Raw genomic sequence first — 23,534 nt, 5'->3', positions numbered from 1 at the left:
TTACAGGTTAAATTTGTCATAGTTACAGTGCAAGATTTTTCAATACAACTTTTTATCCTAACACGACACATGCCAAGGATCTTGCATCAATGTACATTTCTTTGTAATTTATCGATCGTGGGTGGGGGAGTTAGGTGAACAGGAATGTTTTTATTGCTTTCCTAGTTAAGGAGACCTTCAAGGGATCTAATCTATGGGGGCAATCGATATGAAGTGGGAGTAGGAACGTCGTTTAGTGGTTTGCAGTTGAAGGGCACGACAAGGTTTCAAAGTTTATTAAAATTTGATATCCCGCCTTATCCAAATTCAAAGCGGTTTTACAAAAATAAAATAGCATGTTTACAGCAATAAGTAAGAATTTTTTAAAAGGGGCAAGAACAGACTCAAAGATATGACATATACAGATGAAAAACACAAAGACTAATTGGAACGAGAGGGGAAAGAACTACAATATTTGGATAGTAAAGAACAATTAAGGGGAAAAATGAAAAGGATGGGTAACCATGAGGAGCATCCAAAAGGCTAACTCAAATGTTTCCTTAACATGTCCTTAGACAGTCAAGATTCGAAAGCGTCTTGAAAAAGAAATGTTGTTAGACTGGACTTGAAGTAAAGACGTTCTCTCTCTTAAATGATTTGGGGCTGAGTTCCAAAGTGAGGGAGTGGTAACGGAAAATTTATTAATTTTCATGATACTGGATGTGCCGCAATGATGGAATGGAAAGCAAATTTTGGTAGAATAGAGTGAGGGATCAGAAATTTATTCATAAATTCTGGTTGGCCTGCAGCTATTGTTTTAAATGCCAACAGCATAATCTTATATGTTATTTGATGCTCAAAGGGTAATCAGTGCGCGTTATACAGGAGGGGAGTGACCAGTGGTTTTTATATGCAATTAATGTTTTTATTGAAGCATCAGATGTTTTCTCAACAAGTGACCCCCCCCTTATGTTTTCTCCCTCCTCTCTTCCATACTATATTATGTAGTTCATCCCTTTGACCTACTTGTGAGCATGCTTGTTATGTCTAACATAAGAACATAAGAATTGCCGCTGCTGGGTCAGACCAGTGGTCCATCGTGCCCAGCAGTCCGCTCCCGCGGCAGCCCTTAGGTCAAAATACCAGTGCCCTGAGTCTAGCCTTACCTGCGTACGTTCTGGTTCAGCAGGAACTTGTCTAACTTTGTCTTGAATCCCTGAAGGGTGTTTTTCCCTATAGCAGCCTCCGGAAGAGCGTTCCAGTTTTCTACCACTCTCTGGGTGAAGAACTTCCTTACGTTTATACGGAATCTATCCCCTTTTAACTTTAGAGAGTGCCCTCTCATTCTCTCTACCTTGGAGAGGGTGAACAACCTGTCTTTATCTACTAAGTCTATTCCCTTCATTATCTTGAATGTTTCGATCATGTCTCCACTCAGTCTCCTCTTTTCAAGGGAGAAGAGGCCCAGTTTCTCTAATCTCTCATTGTACGGCAACTCCTCCAGCCCCTTAACCATTTTAGTCGCTCTTCTCTGGACCCTTTTGAGTAGTACTATGTCTTTCTTCATTTACGGCGACCAGTTCTGGATGCCGTATTCCAGGTAGGGGCGTACCATGGCCCGGTACAGTGGCATGATAACCTTCTTCGATCTGTTTGTGATCCCCTTCTTAATCATTCCTAGCATTCTGTTCGCCCTTTCACCGCCACCATGCATTGCACGGACGGCTTCACTGACTTGTCTACCAGTACTCCCAAGTCTCTTTCCTGGAGGGTCTCTCCAAGTATTGCACCAGACATCCTGTATTCGTGTATAAATTTTTGTTACCGACATGCATCACCTTACACTTATCCATGTTAAACCTCATTTGCCATGTAGCGGCCCATTTCTCAAGCGTGTTTATGTCACATTGCAGGTTTTCGCAATCCTTATGTGTCTTCACTACTATGAATAACTTTGTATCGTCTGCAAATTTAATCACCTCACTCGTCATACCAATTTCCAAGTCATTTATAAATATGTTGAAGAGCACGATGACTTTTGTATGTATCTTATTGTATTTTAGACTGTAAGCCACCCTGAAGGTTTCCCCAAAGCGCGAGGTAGTAAAAACATAATTAACTTGGAAACTTGAAACTTTTACTAAAGGTTAGCAAAGTTATCTGCTAGAGGACCCATTTTATTCCTATGAAGTGCTACAAATATCATGCACTAATCTTTAGTAAAAGATCCCCTAATAAATAATCCAAATTTAAAAAAGGACATATTGATAATTTTGCTTATCAATACTTAGTAATAAGTATGGCTACACATTCTGATTTTAAAGTAATAGGTCTCACAGTTTACCTTCCTAGATTCATATATCCAGTGACTTTTGCCATCATCATCCACCTGATTCCACCAGCGGAGGCCGACCAATAATCTGCCTGTGATATTCTGCAAAAAAATTAAATAAAGCATTTAAATAAAGCCGACATTGGATAATTTGCTCTATCACTGTCCCTTGATACTCAAATTCTGGAAATCCATTTGGGGTCAAATTATCACAATATTGGACATTCCACTAGAATTATCATATGATATAGTGTTATTTGGAACGATTTTATTACCCAAAAAAACAATTAATGCAAATCAAAACAAATTGTTCCTCATCATGACAGGAGTAGCCATGCAATTGATAATGAAAAACTGGAAAAGTTGGGATAACTTAAATTATAGTTTTTGGTGGGAACCCTATGCCAGATTTTTAAGTTTGAAAATATTAATTCTTTATAGTTGAGACATCATAGTAAATTTAAGAAAATTTGGGGCCCGTTAACAAAATATTGTAAGATATGAATATGAACTATTATCATTATTATTGCTACTATTATTTCCCTTTGTTTCATGAATGAACATTATACATATCCCGGTGGAGGGGGGGGGAGGGGTTAGGGTTTGAAGGGGGGATAAAACAGGTTTTTATTTTATTGTTGCAATAGAGTGCAATATGGTACGTTACTTGAATGTTCATGTGTTTGCACTTTGTATTTGATATCAAAAATGAATAAAGAATTAAAAATAAAAAATAAAGCCCACACTGAAAACAATTTTGTTTATATGCATATATATGCAAAATCTCAAGTTCTGCCTACATTCACCAATATTTATTTTGGTTTACTGAATTGTGGTCAGAGTTATCCAGCTAATGCCTCATAACAAATCATCTTTAGATTCCTTACTGTGGTACATCTACAGTAAATGAGTTGTCCAAGCCAAATGAACAACTTTGTTAGCATCAGTGTAAGCTTGCTAGTTTAGGCATTTGTTGTTCTAAAATAGATATTCACATTTGTTTGATCTGTAAGGCTTCCAAAAAATAAATAAAATAAACAAACAACAAAAAATCCACACCACTGTTAAAAAAAAACAACAAAAACACTGTGCTGAAGAATCCCAGTATGACATTTCGCGGGGTGGGGGGAAGTGATTGTATGGGCTGTAGGTTGCATTGTTCATTGTTATATATCTTTTTGCATTTCTTCAATAAACTTAAAATAAAAAAATAATAAAAAACAAAACTACACCACCACTTTACAGTTTCATGTACTGTCAAATGTTCAATATTAAAATACTCAAACACTCAAAATCAGCTTCAAAGACATCTAATGAAAAACTAAATTAAAATGGAAAAAGTTAACATTGTTTAATAGAATTAAATACAGATCTAAGAGCTTCTTTTACTAAGGGCTCCTTTTACAAAGGCACGCTAGGGCCTTAACACGCGGAATAACGCGCACTAAAATGCCGCGTGCTTCCTTTTGAGCAGGCGGTAGATTTTTGGTTAGTGCGCGCTAATCCGGTGCATGCGGTAAAACCCGTAACGCACCTTCGTAAAAGGAGCTCTAAGCTGTGGTAGTGATTTCCCCATAGTAAATGGACCAAAGCCCATTTAATTCCTACGGGATTTGGTACATGTCCTGCTGAAAATTGCTACTACATCTTTGTAAAAGGGACCCTAAGATTGTTAAATATTCAGAATACATATGCAATTATTTTTGTTTAGTAATGTACATATAAAAATAGCTGCAATTCAGAAACAGGGCACCCAGTTAAATAAATCACTAACTAGCTCGCCCCCCCCCCCCCCTTTTACGAAGTTGCGCTAGGCTTTTTTTTTATTGCCGTCAAGGTGGTATTAGCTCAAACTTTCATAGGAATTCTATGAGCGTCGGAGCTAGTATCGCCACAGCTGGCGATAAAAAAGCCTAACACGGCTTCATAAAAGGAGCCCTAAGTTAACAAAAAACTTCTCTGAATGTAAAGAGGAACAGCAGACATCTTTCATGTCCAAGAAAGAAAAGTATAATTAAAAAAAAAAAAACCCAAACTGGATTCAGCTATTCCCAGTTGGTATAAGAAAGCCTTGTACATTTCTTAATCCAGAGAAACCAGCAGGTTCCATCTAGTCAGCAGCAGGGACCATCTAGTCAGTTCAAATTTTGGTTGGAGGATGGCAGCAAACTGAACAGCATTATGGACTTCTGTGCAGAAATACATGCAGAGCAGCAAACAGCCAAAGTCCATCATCAAACACCCCAGGAGTCTCATTATACCTTAAGATTAGTGATATGTAACCAACACCTGCACAATCCACATCAGAACCAACATTAAAGGTCATGCAAGTATCAGAATTAGCATTGGATAGATATTTGCATTTATCCATGTAACTATGAAAATGTACACATATTTTAGTCCAAAAGAACTGTGCATGAAAGCAGGTGTAAAATGTAAGTGCATGAATTCACTGGGATAGGTTTTTAAGAATATGGAAGGATGCATACAATTTCATTTGAAAAATTTGTTGGTATCCAGACATGGCAAAGTACAAGTGTTCCGTTTTCCAAAGTGTTGTCTGACAGAGATGATATTCTGGTTGACATTGTAATTTTTAATGATATCTGGGTAAACTGATTCTAGTCTTTAGCATCTGGCTTGTTTTACCAATGATTATCACCTAACGTGGTGTATATCATTCAATGCAAAAAGTGCAAAAGGGTGCTATACTGGTGAAATATTTTAGAGCTACCAGACAGGACATTAACAAAACCTTGGTGTTTTTTCACATTACAAATGAATTTAAACTGCTTTGTCTCCTACGGTGATGGGATAATAGCACGCCAGACCGCCAGCGCGCCGACAATCCAGCACCAACAATTTGGCGCAAGACAGAAGCATGCGGGGGAAAAAATAATTTTTAAAGAGCTCCAACTGGCTCCACATCCAAGTGGCAACCCCCCCACTTTATTGGTTAGTGTTCACGCTGCCGTTGTGGGGGGGGGGGGGGTGAACCCCCCCCCCCCATTATAGAGAAATCGGAACTTTTCCTGAAAAAAATCAGAAAAAGTTTTGCTTTCTCTATAATGGAGGTTTCCAACCCCCCGAGCCCCCCTCCAACAGCAGCGCGAACACTAACCAATAAAGTGGAGGGGTTGCCACCCCAAACCCCCCGTTGGAGCTCTTTAAAAATAATTTTTTCCCCCGCGCGCTTCTGTCTTGCGCCAAATTGTTTGCGGCCACTGACTATGAACCGTCTCCTACACAACCAGTCCTCACCCCTCCCTGTTCCTGTGAAACTGTCACTGGAATGCTTTCATGTTTCCCTTACATATACTGATATTTGTCAACATTTATTTCTGATCTTTGAAAAGTTAATCATAAATGCTGGCTTTTACAAAGCTGCAGTAAAGATTTCTACTGTGGGCCGGCAAGGTAAATGCTCCAAAGCTCACAGAATTCCTGGGAGTTTATCTCACCAGCCTGTGGAATAAACCTCTATTGCAGTTTTGTAAAAGGAGCCTATAATACATTAAACCCCCTTTTATCAAGCTACACTAGAGGTTTTTAGCGAGGGCAGGTAAGTGAGCCAATGCTCATAGGAATTCTATGAGTGTTAGAGCATTTACTGCGCTGGCTCTCGCTAAAAACCTCTAGCGTAGCTTGATAAAAGGGGCCCTAAGTTAGTCCAATAAAAAAGTTCCAAAAAAAGAAAAGTGGACTAACACGGCTGCCACAACATTTCACCTATGCCTAGAAAACTTAAATACACAATTATTGGGGTAGTAAAACTTAACATGATAACTGACAACTGAAAAACCAAGCAAACCATACCTGTGTTCATTTATTGTATATAAATGTAACAAAGAATAAGTTAAAGAAAGCACACCTAGAGAAGAAGCCTTACCTTTACTGCCCAGAAGTCACAAGACAGCAGCAGGATAATAGTCACCATACAGGTAATGAATTTGTTTGTGATTAAGCCACACAGAAGGTACACAACTATTGCACTGACTCGGAAGAAAAGGTGGAAAAATGAGGCTACCGGGTGTCTGAAAAGAAAGAATGGGTGCACCTTAAGACTTATTTTCAATATAAAAACTTGTTATAAAAAGTAAATCCAAAATAAAAAGTCCTGTAGTTAGTTCAAGGTAGTAGCATAAATACTGAATAAAAAGAGAATGGCATTGGTAGTAAACATACTTACAAAAAGATTTAAAATATTTTTGTTCAGAATTACAAATAATTTAAAAGAGCTGCTTAATGTTGGGATGGCCCCAAGGTGAACACTACAAGCAACACAATGCATGGCAGACTTAAATTCAAGTCTACAGTATGATGGACTCAGCAATGATCAGGTGCAAAACAGAGGAAACAAGATGGATTCAGGAAGATGGCTACCATGAATATAGTAATCACTGCTGGTGAGAAAAGCTGCCCCAACATATATGCTGGTTAGCCTTACTGGAGTTAGACAAAGAAGAAAATTGGAAATAGTTTAAAATATTAGATTACCTGTAAAAATTTTTAAAAGACCAGTTTTACATAAAGGAGATGGGACTTGATGTACCACTTTTTCTGTGTAGTTACAATCAAAGTGGTTTACATATTTTAGACCGGTACTTATTTTGTACCTGGGGCAATGAAGTGTTAAGTGACTTACTCAGAATCCCAAAAAACTGTACATTACATTAGTGACTTTTATTCCGCCATTACCTTGCGGTTCAAGGCGGATTACATAAAAGGTTATCTGGACATTTCCAGAAGTGTTATAGAGTAGAGCGGGTTGCTTTGCAGGATTGAAATGCTTCTTGCGGTGTTAGTTTGTCTTAATGGATTTCTTGAATAGCAGGATTTTTATTTCTTTTCTGAAAGTTTTGTAGTCTGGTGTCGTGATCAGTAGGTTGGAGAGTTGGTGGTCTAGTTTCGCTGTCTGTGTGGCCAGTAGGCCATCATACATTTTTTTGCCTTTGACGCCTCTGATTGGAGGGTGTGTGAATGGTGTCTAGGTTCTCCTTTGCCTGGCTGTGGTAGTTTGAATTAGGCAGTTGTTCAAGTAGGCTGGGCTGTCTCCATTCATGGCTTTAAATAGTATACAGTAGAATTTGAATAGTATTCTTGCTTGTATTGTGTAGTGTGAGTCGAGATATGCAGCGGTGATGTGATCAAATTTTTTCAGTGAATAGATCAGTCTCAGAGCAGTGTTTACAACTGTTTGTAGTTGTTTTATCATGACTGCGGGGCAGGGGAGACAGAGGATGTTGCAGTAGTCTAGAAGTCCTAGGACTAGAATTGGACCATGAGCTGGAATTGTTTTCTGTCGAAGAATTTTCGGATTTGCCTTAAGTTTCGCATGACCGTGAATTATTTCTGTATTGTTTTGTTGATTTGTGGTTGCATGGTACAGCATCTATCATCACTCCCAGAAGTCTCAGAATGGGTTGAATGCGGTATGTGATTCAGTTTATTACTAAGTTTGTTATGGTTGGGATTTTTTTTTTTGAGAAGTATAAATTTTGTTTGGGTTCAATTTTAGATCTTTCATCCATGTTGCCACTGTTTCTAGTGTTCTGTGTAGTGTGTCTGTCATGGAGGGTGTTGGTTGATCAAAAGGAAGGAGGATAGTGATGTCATCTGCATAGTTATAAGAGGTTAAGCCTAATTTGTCTAGGCAGGTGCCAAGGGATGCAATGTAGAGATTGAAGAGTGTTGGGGATAATGGCGACCCTTGGGGTATGCCGCAGGGGTTGGACCATGGTTCTGATTTTTCTTTGTTTGTCTTTAATCTGTAGGTCCTGGTGTAGGAATCCTTGAAACCAAGTATGCACCTTACCTGTGATTACTATTGTTTCTAGTATTTGTAGTAGGATGTCATGATCTTCCAGGTCAAATGCTGCAGTGAGATCTAGTTGTATAACCAGCATTTTTTTGCCTGTGCCGAAGTGTTGTCTAGCTGTGTCCAGGAGGGAACTAGTAGTATCTCTGTGCTGTAATTGGTTCTTAATCCAGACTGTGTATGGTGGAGTAAGTTGTGATTTTCTAGGCAGTTGGTGAGGTGTTTAGTTACGAGGCCTTGACATATAGTGGTATTGAGACTATGGGTCTGTAGTTGGATGGTACATCTGTTGCTCCTTTTGGGTCTTTTATGATCGGGGTAATGATGATTTCACTGAGGTCTTGTGAGAAAAGGCCATCTGTGAGCAGGGATTATATTTATTGTATGAGGAGAGTGCAGAATTTTGGGCTGGAGGCTTTTAATAGGTATGGAGGGGAATGGTTGAGATCTCAGGCTGCGTGGCTATATTTTTTATAGTCTGTTTAGGTCAGACGATTGTATTGTGGAGAAATCGGACCAGGTTCTGTCTGCTGCAGCTGATTCTTTTTCTGGGGGGGCATTGTGATCTCATCTAGGTGGGTGGGGGTTCCTGCGAAGGTTGTCCTGGCTGTTGTAATTTTGTTTCTAAAGTATTCAGCTAGAAGGGTGGCTAAAGGGGAAGGAGTGTCATTATTGGCCAAGTAGGGTTTGGTGTCTGTGAGTTCTTTTAGTAACTGGAATAGTTTTTTTTGTGTCTTGAACTTCTATGCCTATTTGGTTAAGAACATAAGAAACGCCTTCACCGGATCAGACCAAGGTCCATCTAGTTCAGCGATCCGCACACGCGGAGGCCCATTTAGGTGCTCCTTGTTGGAGACCCGGATTTCCCGTATCCCTCAATATGATTTGCAAGAAGGTGTGCATCCAACTTGCATTTGAAACCCAGAACAGTATTCTCTGCCACCACCTCCTCCGGGAGAGCATTCCAAGCGCCCACCACTCTTTGTGTGAAACAGAACTTCCTGACATTTGTCCTGAACCTGCTGCCATTCAGTTTCAGGCTATGACCTCTTGTCCGTGTCACATCTGAAAATGTCAGTAATGCTGCTTCCTGGTCAATTTGGTCAAATCCTTTTAATATTTTAAAAGTCTCTATCAGATCCCCACGCAGTCTTCTCTTTTCGAGGGTGAACAGTCCCAGTTTTCCGAGGCGTTCCTTGTAGCTTAAATTCTCCATGCCTTTGACTAGTTTTGTGGCTCGCCTCTGCACCCTCTCCAACAGAATTTTATCCTTCATAAGGTATGGAGACCAGTGTTGGACACAGTATTCTAAGTGTGGTCTGACCATTGTTCTGTAAAGTGGCATTATAACATCTTCCGACCTACTCGTGATCCCCTTCTTAATCATACCTAACATGGTGTACTGTATCCTCGTATATCCTTCTCTTTTAGTTTCTGCTTGTATTGTTGGTTTAGTTTTCTCCATGCTATTTTTGTGTGTTCTTGGTTACTTTTTCTCCATTTTCTTTCTAGTTGTCTGCATTGTCTTTTGAGTAGGAGTAGTTCGTTGTCGAACCATCTGTCTGATCATCTGCCAATTCTGGTTTTTGTTTTATTGGGACTAGCTCATCTAGGGTAGCTGTAATTAGAGTGCACCATTGTGAGATGAAATCTTTGGGGTTACATTCTTGGATTGTTGCATCTGTTTTATTCCAGAATTTGGACGTGTCGATGCATTTACGTAATTAAGCTTTGGGATTTTGGTTTAGTTTTGCTTCTGGCCCAGTTGATATTGAAGGTGTATGTGTAGTGGTCTGACCAGAGGGATTGGGACCAATTTCCATTTGAGGTGTGAATCTCTGGTAGAAATGGGCTGTTGGGTCATGAAGGCTGCAATGTCAAGTTGGTGGCCTTTCTCATGTGTGGTTTGTGGGTCTAAAATCTTGTAGGTTAAGGCTTCAAGGTAAGATAGTAGGCTTTCTATTTATTTAGAGGATTGGTCTTCAAGGTGGAGGTTTAGATCTTCTAGGATTAGGTTGTATACTTCTGTTAGTGAGTTTCAGTATATAAAATCTTCAAATTCTGGTCTTGCTGTGTTCCAATTCCCTGGTGTTATGTAGCAGAGCATGCAGGTTATGGATCCTTTTAGTGTGGTGCATGATAGTTGGCAAGCTAGTAGGTCCATGTATGGGGTGGATGTTTTGTCTAGTATGTTTAAGTTTAGGGAGTTTCTGACTAAGATGGTGAGACCTCCATCTCTTTTTTTTTTTTTCTCTGCAGACCACCTTTATCTTGTATCCCTGCGGGCAAACTTCCGTTATCCTGGGATCAGAATCTGAGATTAGCCAGGTAGTGGGAATTGAACTCAAAACCTCAGGTGCTGAGGCAGCTATTCTAACACTAGGCCACTCTTCAATAGCAAACTTTGTGGTCCTTTTATTAAGGTGCGTTAACTAAGTCGCACGTGCGCTAAATGCTAAGATGCCCATAGCATTTAGCGCACGCTAAATTGGTTAGCAAACCTTAAAAAAGGACCCCTTGGTTTGTGAAAGTAAACCTTTTATTACAAAGCTATGTAAAAGACTTTCAAAATCAAAACATTTTCCAGATATGCAGAGAACACTTTCAAGAAATGTGAATTACAAGTCTATATCTAGTACCTTATCTTAGACTTTTTAGGTTTCCTAGAGCCATCTTCATCAGCATCAAATAATGACACATCTTCAGTCTCATCACTGGCCTGAAAAGAATGAACATTTAAGCAAGCATAATGATAGATTTGAAGGATTGATGATTAGAAGACTAGCTGGAAACACTAAAGTAATACCCACGATTCATCACTCACTATGCAACTTTAAGGGACTTGAGAAATCTCCCTTTGCTAAAATAAGTTTTTAAGTTCTTCAGAACATGTAAATATTGATGGGTCAGTATTCTAAAGGAGAATAAAAGTTGTGTGGCGCAGTGGTTAAAGCTACATCCTCACTGGTCCTGGTGTCTCTGGGCAAGTAACTTAATTCCCCATTGTCCCAGGTACATTAGATAGATTGGGGAAAATGCTCCAATGCCTGAATAAATTCATGTAAACCGTTCTGAGCTCCCACAGAACAGTATAGAAAAATAAATAAATGCAAAATTGAACGCATGACAAGTACAAAGTCTGTGTAGTAACCGTTGGAGGGCGTGCCTAGTATGTTGCCACGTCTCCTTTTGAGCCATGCAATTATGAAGGCGATGGTGTATTTTACTAGACAGATGCATTAGCATTTAGTGACGAGATTTTAAACAGAAACACATCTTACTTTATGTATACAAAATTATTGCAGCAAAAAGAAGAGTGGCGAGAAATGGAAATAGCCCTGCCTGATAAATACGGGTTATTAAATATAAAGCAAGACCCATTCAGCACCAGTACACGCTGGCAGTAACTCCCCCTCTCGTGTTTCACCAAAGCAAAGCCGAGAGTGGGCAGATATAACAGCCAGTCACTAATAGTGCCTTATTTTTGTCGAGCTGAGGGCTGCGTTTCAACCTTTACCACTGAATCAAGGAAGAGGTTCTGCTTTTGTGCTCCCTACAATTTAATTTGATTAATTTATCAGGTTTTATTTAAAGCAGAGATAGATGGTCTGAGGGAGAGGCATCCACTTTGTGTCAAGGTCCTAAATAGCAGCTGCTCAGTGCGGGGCTCCAGCAACCATGAAGCACCCCCCAATCCGAAACCAGCGACTGCTTCCTCCCCTCTCCAAACCCCCAACCCCAATTGGCACTCGTCGACGCTTACCTGCCGCAACATCTTTGCTGCTACGTCACTTCCCTTGCACGTGGCTTCTTCCGGTCTGACTCACCCACTGCCTGCAAGACCCCAACAGGAAGCCCATTCTCGACGCAGGAAGACGTCGTTCTCTCCCCGCTCAAAGCTGCAGGTAGAAACCCTTCCAAAAGCACTACCACAACTGCGATCTCTCAGCTACTCCCTCTCGCACAAACGGCTATGGTGGGCCATTGTCCTAGACATCATTTCCGGTTACGTGCTTGTACTTCCTGTTGTGGATGCAAATTGCACCCGCAAAATAAATGGTGAGGGTAGAGGATAATTAGGCAAGCGCTAATGTTCTAGTCTAGAAGGGACTAAGGTAGATAACTTTTAAGACCTGATTGCAAACAACTTAATCCCAGTCGGTGTTATAATGGTGAGCGAGTCCGGAAGGTATGCAGCCGGGATTGTGTTTTTTTGTTTTGGGGCTTTGTTCATCAAAGGTAGCCCGCTGGCTGACAACCCACTGACATTTCACAATGACCTTTGTAAAAGCTAACTTTCAGCCAATCTCTAGTGGGACACTATTTATTCCTTGTTCTCTGCTCCATGGATCATTTATAGTCGAAGGCTTGACTGCAAGGGCGGTAGAAACAGAAAACTCGTAGATTGGGCATTGTCAGCTGAAAGACATACAAGAGTCCTTTGCCCTGTCACCCCAATCCCTGGCTGTCTGGTCAAGAACACACTTATAAAATTCTGTTAGATATATATATATTTATTTATTTTTTTTACCTAAGGGCAGGTTGGGCAATGAAACTGTGCAAAGAGCTTTCGTTATTGTTATTTAAACGTTTACATTATAAAAATAATTCATAATTTTGCAAATCAGTGCAACTTGTAAATTTATATTCTGGTTGACATCCCAGACTTCATATAATCGCTGGAAATGCAGCATTGCCATTCCTTGAATATGCACTCTGTAAGTTGCAGTGTACACAGAAACACCATCCATAGGATTTCTTCTTAGGGATGACAGTTTGCCACCAAGTCCACCCAATTGACTGACTCAGTATTAGCTTTGCCATACAATGGGGCAAATAAAACTGCAACTCCATACATTCAATATGGCAAAACAACAGGATTGGATCTCCCTGCTGGGTAACGAGTGAGTAGGTATATCAATCCCATTGTCCTGTGATCCTTGAGACCTCATCTACATCCAGTTTACAGTACCTACCAATTTCAGTCCTCCCCCAGTAGAGAATTATAAGCTATCTTCCAGCAACTATTCTAAACTGGCCCAGTGCAAAGTCCTGGTGGAAAAGAAAACCAATGAATACCACTGTTTTCTACCTTCTTAATATTTCATGAACTCCTTGTGGGGGATGATTGAAAGGATGTGGGATTATTCACAAGGATACCATATTTGTGGAGACAAACAGTTCAAAAAATGATTGCTAAAGAAATATTGTAGAACGTGTCAGGCAGGGGTGTCCAATGTCGGTCCTCGAGGGCTGCAATCCAGTCGGGTTTTCAGGATTTCCCCAATGAATATGCATGAGATCTATTAGCATACAATGAAAGCAGTGCATGCAAACAGATCTCATGAATATTCATTGGGGAAATCTTGAAAACCCGACTGGACTGCGGCCCTCGAGGACCGGCATTGGACACCCCTGGTGTAAGGCATTTAAGTTAATCACATCAAAAAGACACATTACAGCAGTAGACAATAATCTACTTTTCAGACTTCTGGATTTTGAGTTTGACCGAGTCTGAGCCCAAGTGTACTTAGAAGAGCAGTTAACCTTTGACAACTTTGACTGGCTTCTGAGATACGTGTGAAAGTCTTTCCATGACATATGCTTAAAATTCTGCTGCACAAACAAAATTCCTTTGACAAATTCAATCACCAGGGAAATAGAGAGGTGATAATCAATACAGTACCTCTATCATTCTTTAGCACCAGCTTGTGTTCATAGGCCAGAGATAGTTTCTCTCATTATATGGATAGGTGGATATTTTCCTAAGAATTAGAAAACCTGGAGGACATGTCTTCTTAATAGACAATGTATGGTAACCCTAGCAGACTCAGAAGAAGGAAGCAGCCCGATATGCAACCTTTTACTTTAGAAACATAGAAAGATGACGGCAGATAAGGGCTACAGCCCATCAAGTCTGCCCACACTATTGACCCACCCTTTTAAATCTACTGACCCCCTTAAGTATAATTATAATTATACTGCCACTCTACTGACCCGCTCTTTCAAGTCTATACCCTAGTGACCCTATTCCTTGGCATGACCCTCGTAGGGATCCCACATAGGTATCCCATTTATTCTTGAAGTCTGGGATGCTGCGGGCCTCGATCACCTGCACTGGAAGCTTGTTCCAATGCTCAATCACTCTTTCCGTGAAGAAGTACTTCCTGGCGTCTCCACGAAACTTCCCTCCCCTGAGTTTGAGCGGATGTCCTCTTGTGGTCGAGGGTCCTTTGAGAAGAAAGATATCATCTTCCACCTCGACCCGTCCCGTGATGTACTTAAATGTCTCAATCATGTCTCCCCTCTCCCTACGCTCTTCGAGAGTGTAGAGCTGCAATTTGTTCAGTCTTTCTTCGTACGAGAGACCCTTTAGCCCCGAGACCATCCTGGGGGCCATCCGCTGAACCCAACCCGCCCATGTGCCTAAGGCCCTGCCCACAGGAGGGGCCTAAGACAACTGGGCCGATTCTGGTTGGCCCAGGCGCCTCAAGCCCCACCTGTGGGCGGGGTTTGAGCTGCCTGGGCCAATCAGGCCCTAAGGCCAGCCATTCCCGAGATGGCTGGCCTTTCGGACGGGCTTGGCACCCGACCGTCCGACCAACAATTTTAAGGTACGGGGAAAGGGGGTGGGGGGGTTGGCGGGGGGCCGATCGGGGGGGTTGTGTCGAGGGCAGGAGGGCCTGGGATCCCTCCTGCCTGTATTTTAGTGGGGGTTGTGTCGAGGGCAAGAGGGCCTGGGATCCCTCCTGCCTGTATTTTAATGGGGGGTGGGGGTTAAAGGGTGTCGCGGGGCCAGGAGGGCTTGGGCTCCCTCCTGGCCCCATCGGACTCGGGGGGGTTGGGAATCACGGGGCAAGAGGGCTTGGCCTCAATCTTGCCCCGATGTCAGCGGGGGGGAGTCGCAGTTCGCCAGGGCAGGAGAGCTTGGACTCCCTCTTGCCCTGATCGAGTTGGGGGTGCCGTGGGGCAGGAGGGCTTGGGCTCTCTCCTGCCCGGATCGTTGTAGGGGGAGACACTGGTTACAGAATCCAGCTTTTAGGCGAAGGACTGGCTCCTCCTTCGCCTAAAAGCTCTTGCTTTGGATGTTTGGGGCTTAGGCTTTTTTTAGGTTGATTATATGGTGTAAGTTTAGATGTAGTAGTGGTCTGGGCGTTTAAACAGCTGAACGTAGAGGCAGGCCATTATCAAAAAATCCTCCTTTTGGATGTTTTTTTTGATAATGGATATTTTCCCTGCTTCTACTTTCAACGTTTAAGGCCTTAGGCCAAAAGGGGACTTAGACGTTTTTTTTTTTTATTATGCCCCTCTCTGCATTCATGTTTTTCATATTTATGCGTGGTACAAACATTTGTCCACCAAAACGTGTAATTTAATCTGTTATACCTCTTCCAATTATGTGTAATCAAATTCAGATTAGATTAGATAACAGTAAATTTATTGTGTGAGGATTCACCCTGTAATGCACCAGACACAGTCTACATCTCCTGAGCACTGTGGTCTCAGAGAATCCAACCTCCCAGTGCCAGAAATATAAGCCCATTGTTCAGTGTTTGTCTGCATCAAACAGAAAAGCAGACTGCTTTTCACAAAAGCCAGCAGGAATCAAGCATCTCATTGTGTGTACCACATCTCATTTCAGGCCTCAGCATGCAGCCCATTTTGTTGTCTTTATTATGCATCAGGGTGGTAGGAGAGAGAGGGACTGAGAGATAGGAAATGAGAAGATGAACAAAATGAGAGAATAAGACCACAAGGCTGTAATAAAGGTATACTCAGAAATTATAGAAAACTGAATAAAATATAGACAAGAAGGAAGGGAAATGAAAAGAGGGATGAGAGGGAATGAAATGGATCATTGACACTTTAATTATTTCTTTAGATTTATCTCTGCCCTTCTAAATAGCTTAGGGTGTAACAACATAAACCATAAAATATAATTCTAGTCATAGTGCAATAGGTATGTCATTTTGCACAGCAGGGTATTCTCCCCACACTCATGAGCCTTGCAGAAGGAATCCTCTCCAGGTTCTCAGCACCTCCTCCTTCTGCATGTGAGCCAGAAGGTGTCTTTCTGATCTGCTCTGTATATTTATTATATTTTGTATTTTTCATGGTTTTTCTGTCTATCGATGCTCCAGAGCTCCCCAATTCGGGGTAAAATTCCTCCTGTATGGAGAAAAAGCAGACTTGGATCTATAGCCGACAGGTTAATCCCTTGGGGACCTGTTTGGCTAGCCTGCAGAGATCTTTGTGCAGCTTGAGGTCCGTACCTCTAGTATCTTTACTCGGCTACTGAATTACAGGGGCTCGAGCACAGGCTGTTAGGCATCTACAGGGGGCTCAGTGGGGCTGTTCAGGGTGCTAGCTGCGATTTCACCTCTTTCCCCCCCTTCATGTGCGTGGTTCCGTAGAGTTGAGGATCAGTCTGACATCGGTCTGACTGGCAGCCCGAAGATCTCAGCTTTGGAGGAATGTCTGATTGAGGCAGAGTTACTTCTCCCATACCCAGCTACTTCTTAGAGCTGATGCAGGTTGCAGCACCTTCAGAGAACACATCACAGTGAGTAAGGCTATTTCAGCCTATGGGCAAAATTGGGGGGGGGGGGGGGTCTGAAATCCTGTTTTTAAGGGTTTCTGCTACTTCCTATAATGTTCCCCACCTCTAAAATCCTGTTATATGGGGGGGAGGGGTACTTTTGGATAAGTTGTTTTTGAGCTGGTTTTTGGCACTAAAACATTGCTGCAGTGGCTATCTTAGATTTCCCTATTTTGTTTTCAAAGTTCTCTGTTACCTTCAAATCACCTCATTGTGCCGTAGAACTGGCAGGAATAGAGTCCGCAGGCTCTTTTACCCCTAATTCATTTTAGAGATGTGCTGGATGGTCATTGGAAGAGCAGTATTTTGCCAATGTGCCACGCAGCACATGAAGGGGAGGTGGAAGCAACTGGCTTATCCTTCCCCTTTGGTTTCTAGGGCTGAAGAACTATTGGTGTAGGGGAGGGGGGGCTGGGAAAAAATTCCTTCCAAAGCCCCGGAACAGTGGCATAGCTAAGTGCAAGAGCGTGGAAGCCACAGAGCCCAAGAGACATAAGACGGAGTTACCTAGAGAGGACTCACTGTTGCCTAGTAATGCCTTTTATCCTGAATTCATTAATTTGATGTGGAGAGTTTATTTGGGTAGCCAGGATACTCATATGAAGTCTGGCAGCGAGCCACGGGTCGCGCAGGGGGACTTGGGCTCCCAGGGTGCATTAGTGGTATTGCTAGAAGCTGATCAGGATCCTGTGGACCTTTCTGACAGGGATTCAGAAAGTGATGGGTCAGTTTGTATGCCCATGTGCGCAATCCTATATAATAAAATGCTAAGCGTGCATGCGCACTCTTACCCCATGTTCCCTGATCCCTGATCTGTCAGGCTGTGGCAGGTAAGAGTACACATGCACGCGTCTAAGGACCGGCGACAGGTAACACGCCATGACACCCCCCCCCCACCGCCGACCCTACCCGGTATATTAGTAACATGCCGTGACTCCCCCCCTCCCCCGTCGCTGACCCTACCTGGCACACCAGAATCCCCCTTTGACCCTCCCAGCCGACCCACCATGAGACGAACACAAACCTCCTGGCTCCAGCAGCGTCCGAGACACAGTAAACACACTGCTTCGCGCCATTCTACTGGCCTAATTTCCTCTGCCGCATCCCTGATGACATCATCAGAGACGCGGCAGAGGAAATTAGGCCAGTAGAAGACCACGAAGCAGCGTGTTTACTGTGCCTCAGACGCTGTAAGTGGTTTGTCGGCCATCTACCAGTGGGAGGGTCGGCTGGGAGGGTCAATGGGTGTTTCAGGTGTGCCGGGAAGGGTCGGCGCGGGGGGGGGGGGGTTAAATGGATACATGCTGCTCAAGGGGATGGGAGGCAGGCAGGTGGGCTGGCACCGGGGGTGGGGGTGGGACAAAGTCTGGAAGATAATGATGGGGACACAGGAAGGAGGCACTGGGGGCACTAAGGACATAGAAAGGGACACTGAGGGCACTAAGGACATAGGATGCACTGAGAGCACTAAGCAGGACAGGGGCACTAAGAACATGGGTAGGAGGCACTGGGGGCACTAAGGACATAGGAAGGAGGCACTGGGGGCATTAAGGACACAGTACGCTGGCACTGGGGCACTAAGATAAGGACGTAGGAAGGGGTACTAAGGACATGGGAAGGAGGCACTAGGGGCACTAAGGACATAGGAAGGAGGCACTGAGGGCACTAAGGATATAGGGAGAGACACAGACTGAAAAAATGACAGACAGACAGGCAGTGTGCAAGGAGAGAGAGACAAAGGAAAAAAAAAACCCCAGACAGACAGACATCTACTCTAGCATCCATTAATGTAAGGGCTTAAAGACTAGTTATATATAAACTGATAATTTCCTAGAGTACTACTTTCTCATAAATAGCTTTGACCAACAAATTTTTTCTTTTTCATTTTAATGAACTATCACTTTATCCTTATAAAAATCTTTTATTTAAGAACTAGCCTTTAAGCCCGTTACATTAACGGGTGCTAGAAGAGATGTGTGTGTCTTTCTTTCTTTCTCTCTCTCTCTCTCCTTGGCCGCTTTCTGTCTGTCTGTCTTTCTTTCTTTCGTTCTGTCTCTCTTTTTCCTCGGCTGTCCACCACCACCCTTTGCCTGCTCCCCCTGTCCAGCAGTAGCCCTTGTCCCTTCATTTTATCTCCCCCATGTCCAGCAACACCCCTTCCCTCCTCCCCCTGTCCAGCAGCAGCCCTTCTCCCTTTGTTTTATCTCCCCCCTATCCAGCAGCACCGCTTCCCTGCTCCCCCTGTCCAGCAGTAGGCCTTCTTCTTTCCCTGCTCCCCCTGTCTAGCATCCGCTAGCTCGGGCAGCCTCGGGGCTTTTGCTAGGCCGGCCCACCTCGCATTATTGAAGTGGGCCGGCTTAGCAAATGCCCCGCGGCTGCTGTGTTTGCTGGTCGGGGTGAGAAGAGGCGTCCCGGCAGCGCAGGAGTCAAACCGCTGCTGAAATCGCCGTTGCAAGCCACCCCATGCGCCGGAAATCAAATTCAGCACGGAGGCACACAGTGGCAGGGATCACAAAACCCTAAGTGTGCATGCGCGCTTAGGCTTTTATTATAGAGGATTATTAGTGCTCAGAAAATTGCTGCTCAACACATATTCTTGAATGAGTACTGAGGCACCCCGTTTTCAATCACTGCTCTACTCTATAGGTACTAGGCTCAATGAGGAAGCTATTATACTTATCTTACTACTTTGTAGAAATCTCTGTCTTGAATATCCCAATGGTCGATTAATGTTCTTCAGTCCGTGAATCTTGTTTTATGGATATCCAAAGTCTTTTTTTATTTTAAATTTTTATTTGACCGGTATAAATATACCTACAAATCTTTTTCAGACATAGGGAAATGGTAGAACTAGAGGGCATGAATTCAGGTTGCAGCAAGGTAGACTTAGGAGAAACATCAGGAAATACTTTTCAGGGAAGATGGTGGCAGATTCCTGGAATACCCTCCCATTGTAAATGATGAGGTCAAAAGCAGTGACAGAATACAGAGAAGAGAGAGAGAAACAGAGAACTACTATATAAGAAGAGGAGATAATCAAAGCAAAATTCCAATGCTCTTCATGCTCTAAGCCTGGCATAGAGGGGTGTAACCTGCACAGAGCAACAGGTACAACCAAAATTAAGGCATAGCAGGGCACAACCTATATGGAGTGGTGAAGTGACCCACCTTTATATGACAAGCTAAGTGGACTATACACCATCATTTACTTTGTTGGAAGGCTTGATATTTTTGGATTCATGAACATTTGTGTATTACAGATTTGTCTTGGGCATCAGGATTGGATGGCAAGTGCTAAATTTTCATATACGAACACATCTTCATCCAACCACTAAGGAAGTGCACCCAGTGGAGTCTAGTTGTCGAGTTCTTAACTTCCCATATATCAGATAAACACATCAGGTCCAAGTTCTGGGGCTGCTATCTTCCCTTCTTTTGTGAAATCGTCAATGGGTAATCCTTTAATTTTCCTCAGCCATGCGTTTTTACTTTCCTGTTGCTTGCTTACTAGGATCTTTGCCTTGGCTGTTTCATAATACAAAGCTCTCTCTTCTTTGTACGCCTTCATTTGTTTTACCGTCATTAACTGAAATCCACTCTTGTCTCGATAAGGGTTTGCTTTTGCGAAAACCTCTGGCTTTTTTGTCTTGAGGGATGGAGCTTTCATAGGCCTTCCCATCACCATACCTACCTCCTGGGCTGATTCAGTCATTTCTGCCCGGGTTGGGGCCACAGAGGCTGTTTTTTTCTGCTCATTTCTAGCCTCCTGTCCCCTATATCTGCAGCATGACTTTGCACGCACGATACATGGTGCTGGGATTGAGGACGGCACCTCAGGCCCCTGCAGGGAGCATTTCATATTCAGGCCCAGTTTCTTCACTTCAAACGGTGTACTGATTTGCTTCAATCCCTCATTCCTGCCAGCTGCTCTGAGCTGTTTGAGGTGGGTTAGAGGGTCCAATTTTTGGTGCTCAGGAGCTTTGGGTACATCTTTTTTCTGTTCTTGGATGGATGCCTGAGGCCCCCAGGCATCTCGAATGTTTGCATTGTGCTCCATGTTGGAGCTAAGTATGTTTGATTTTTGAGAATGGTGCAATGTGCTGATTGTGAGCAGGATCCGGTCAGGAGACATGGAACCAAGAGGACCTCTTTTCTTCATTCGTCGCAAAGTTGCTTCTTCACTCAAAGAAAGGGCAGACTTCCGACCTGGTGACCCATAGCCAGATTCTGCATCTGATGAAAAACAAAGCCAAACACATATTAACATTTATCACAAGACTTTCCAAAGTGACCTCACACACAGCTGGTCATGTTTTCAGGATATTACAAGTGAATGCACATGAGTAGGGCTTCCAGACGCCCGGGAAAACCTGGACACATCCTCTTTTTAGAGGACTGTCCAGGGTCCCAGATGGACTTTCCGAAACCCGGCAGTTTGTCTGGGTTTTGGAAAGCCCCGATGAGCTCTGGCTGCATCTGGAGGACATCTTGAGCATCTGTGGATGATGTCACACACATCTGCGCATGCTCCAGGCCCTCCAGATGTGGCCAGAGCTTGTCAGGGAAGAAGAGAGGAGGTTTGTGAGGGCAGTGCTGGAGGCAGAACTGGGAGAGCCGAAGACGGAACAGGGTGGGGTCATGTGCCCGGGTTTTTGCGGCCTGAAAAATGGTAACCTTGCATATGAGGATCTAATATATGCAAATTTACCTCAGTGTATGCAGATCTACCCCATGCACACCTTGTAACTGTCCTGAAAACCCAACTTGCTGAGGGAGCCACTTGAGATAAGCTTAGAAAGCTCTAATTTACATTAAAGTACCAGGTGCAGGTAATCTTTATACCCTGAGGGCTACATGAATGTCAGTACTATCCCTACTTGGGTTGCAACATTACGATTTGTGGTCTGAGAAAGTTCGACCATATAACCCCGTGGTTAAAAAAAACTTCATTGGCTGCCTGTATGATCACGTATTGTTTTCAAGACAATAGTGTTAGTGTTTAAGGTCATCCATCAAGGGATCCCATATTATTTGTCACAGGCTATGGAACTTTATAGGCCACTCAGAGCATTGCGATCTGAGGGGGCAGTATGATTATCGCTTACAGGTTTCTCAGCAGCGCACTATGAGAGTACTAGATCCTCTGCCATCTCTTTCATAGGAGTAACACTGTGGAATAAGTTGACTGGACCACTAAGAGCTCTTGTAGATTTTCAGAAGTTTAATAAACTTCTGAAAACTACATTATTTGAAGAAGCATTTCAATAAATTCCTTTTTCCAGGATTATGATGTTTCTATATTGATACGGCTGATATGAAGGTCCTGTTGTTATTTGTATAATATGTGTTGTATGTTTTTTTTTATTTTATATGATTGTCTTTTGTAAAACCGCCTAGTTATAAGTGGTTAAGAAATCTTTAAATAAATAAATGTAATGTCACAGCCAGAAATTCACAGAGCTACATAGACCTTCTGTCATAAATAAAATTTAATAACAATGATGGAAAAAACTGCTAGTGTCTATTCTGAAAATATTTATGAAATACAGTATTTAAATTTGCTAAAACCCTGGGCTAATGATGTTTTCTGTGTATACTTCCCATTGTCTTAGAGACTGCATAAAATAGGTTGCCAACAGAGTCACTCCAAAGCAGTTTACAATACATTGAATAGTAATTAGGTACTGTTAAGCATTTTCCCTATGTGTCCTGATAAGTTTACAAACTAACTGTGGTGCCTGGAGTAATGGAGTGCTAAGTGACTTGCCCAGAGTCATAAGGAGCAGGCTGGAAACAAACTCACAATCTCATGGTGCTGAGACTGCAACTCTTAACTATTAGGCCACCTCTCCGTGATTCCATTTTCCTGTCTCAAAGCCTACACTTTGGGCTCCTTTTTCAAAGGTGCGCTAAGCATTTTAGCACGTGCTAACCACACGCTAAATGCTAACGTGTGCATGTTAGTCTATGGATGCGTTAGCGTTTAGCGTGCACGTATATTTAGCAGGCACTAAAACGCATAGCGCACCTTAGTAAAACAGGGGGTTTGTTTTGGTCTTTTTTTCATAGAATTTGTGCCAATGTGCTGAATATATAAAGACACACAGTACTAATGTACTGACCATTTTTTTGTACTACTATCCTATTATACATTGTATTTCTCCCCCTTCCCCTGCTCGTTTCTTTGAGTCTTGGGTCAATTATGACTCCCCTAAATTTTAGAAATTTTGTAATATGATCTTGTCAACTGCTTAGACAATTATTTTAGGCAGTATATCAAATTTTAAAGAAAACTTGAATACTTAAATAGTTTTTTTTTAATACTTTTTTACAGGGCTGTGGAGTCGGAGTTGAGGAATCAGAGACATTTTGGGTACCTGGAGTCGGAGTTGTGGGTACCAGAAACTGAGGAGTCGGAGTCAAAGGATTTATCTACCGACTCCACAGCCCTGCTTTTTTACATACATGTATATCCAGGAATGGTATCCTTTATACAACCTCACTCATTTTTACCTGACTTTAGGTACAGAAACCCTGGGTCAGCTTACCAGACTCTGCCTGGGGTGCCAGGACTGGTGTGGATGCAGCTCGACCGGCAGCTTTGCAACTGCTCCTGCTAGATGTCAATGGTCTGCTGGCAGAAGGTCGTTTTTTATAGAATTCAGGCTGAAGATCGATGTAAACTGAGCTCCTGTGGAAATTTGCGATTTCACTCCAGGGCACAGGCTTCAGAGACTGCCGATGAAGACCTTCAACATAAGAGGAATGTATTAGCCATAGAGTAAAGGTGGAGGTTTGTAAAACTG

The 23,534-nt window shown here is 42.7% G+C and overlaps 2 protein-coding genes and 1 long non-coding RNA gene across 3 annotated transcripts in view; 1 reads left to right on the top strand and 2 right to left on the bottom strand.

Moving 5' to 3' along the window:
- The window catches only part of LOC117367821 (Golgi apparatus membrane protein TVP23 homolog B-like), a 19,942-nt gene extending 7,878 nt beyond the window's left edge, over positions 1-12,064 (bottom strand). Inside the window, exons 1-4 of the mRNA XM_033960794.1 lie at positions 11,893-12,064; positions 10,769-10,848; positions 6,201-6,345; positions 2,324-2,413 (exon numbers count right to left, since the gene is read on the bottom strand). Coding sequence (XP_033816685.1) covers positions 2,324-2,413; positions 6,201-6,345; positions 10,769-10,848; positions 11,893-11,904 — 327 coding nt within the window. The 5' untranslated portion in view covers positions 11,905-12,064. The remainder of the gene's footprint in view (positions 1-2,323; positions 2,414-6,200; positions 6,346-10,768; positions 10,849-11,892) is intronic.
- LOC117367822 lies at positions 11,783-23,534 on the top strand. Its single transcript, XR_004540853.1, has 3 exons — positions 11,783-12,034; positions 16,544-16,692; positions 23,252-23,534. It is a non-coding gene; the product is annotated as an uncharacterized LOC117367822 (long non-coding RNA).
- The window catches only part of CDRT1 (CMT1A duplicated region transcript 1), a 45,598-nt gene continuing 41,180 nt past the window's right edge, over positions 19,117-23,534 (bottom strand). The window contains exons 13-14 of the mRNA XM_033960793.1: positions 23,277-23,477; positions 19,117-20,961 (exon numbers count right to left, since the gene is read on the bottom strand). Coding sequence (XP_033816684.1) covers positions 20,114-20,961; positions 23,277-23,477 — 1,049 coding nt within the window. The 3' untranslated portion in view covers positions 19,117-20,113. The remainder of the gene's footprint in view (positions 20,962-23,276; positions 23,478-23,534) is intronic.

The sequence above is a fragment of the Geotrypetes seraphini genome, chromosome 10 (genome assembly GCF_902459505.1).
Source record: "Geotrypetes seraphini chromosome 10, aGeoSer1.1, whole genome shotgun sequence".
NCBI classification, from domain to species: domain Eukaryota; kingdom Metazoa; phylum Chordata; class Amphibia; order Gymnophiona; family Dermophiidae; genus Geotrypetes; species Geotrypetes seraphini.
This window is presented reverse-complemented; position numbering and strand designations above follow the sequence as displayed.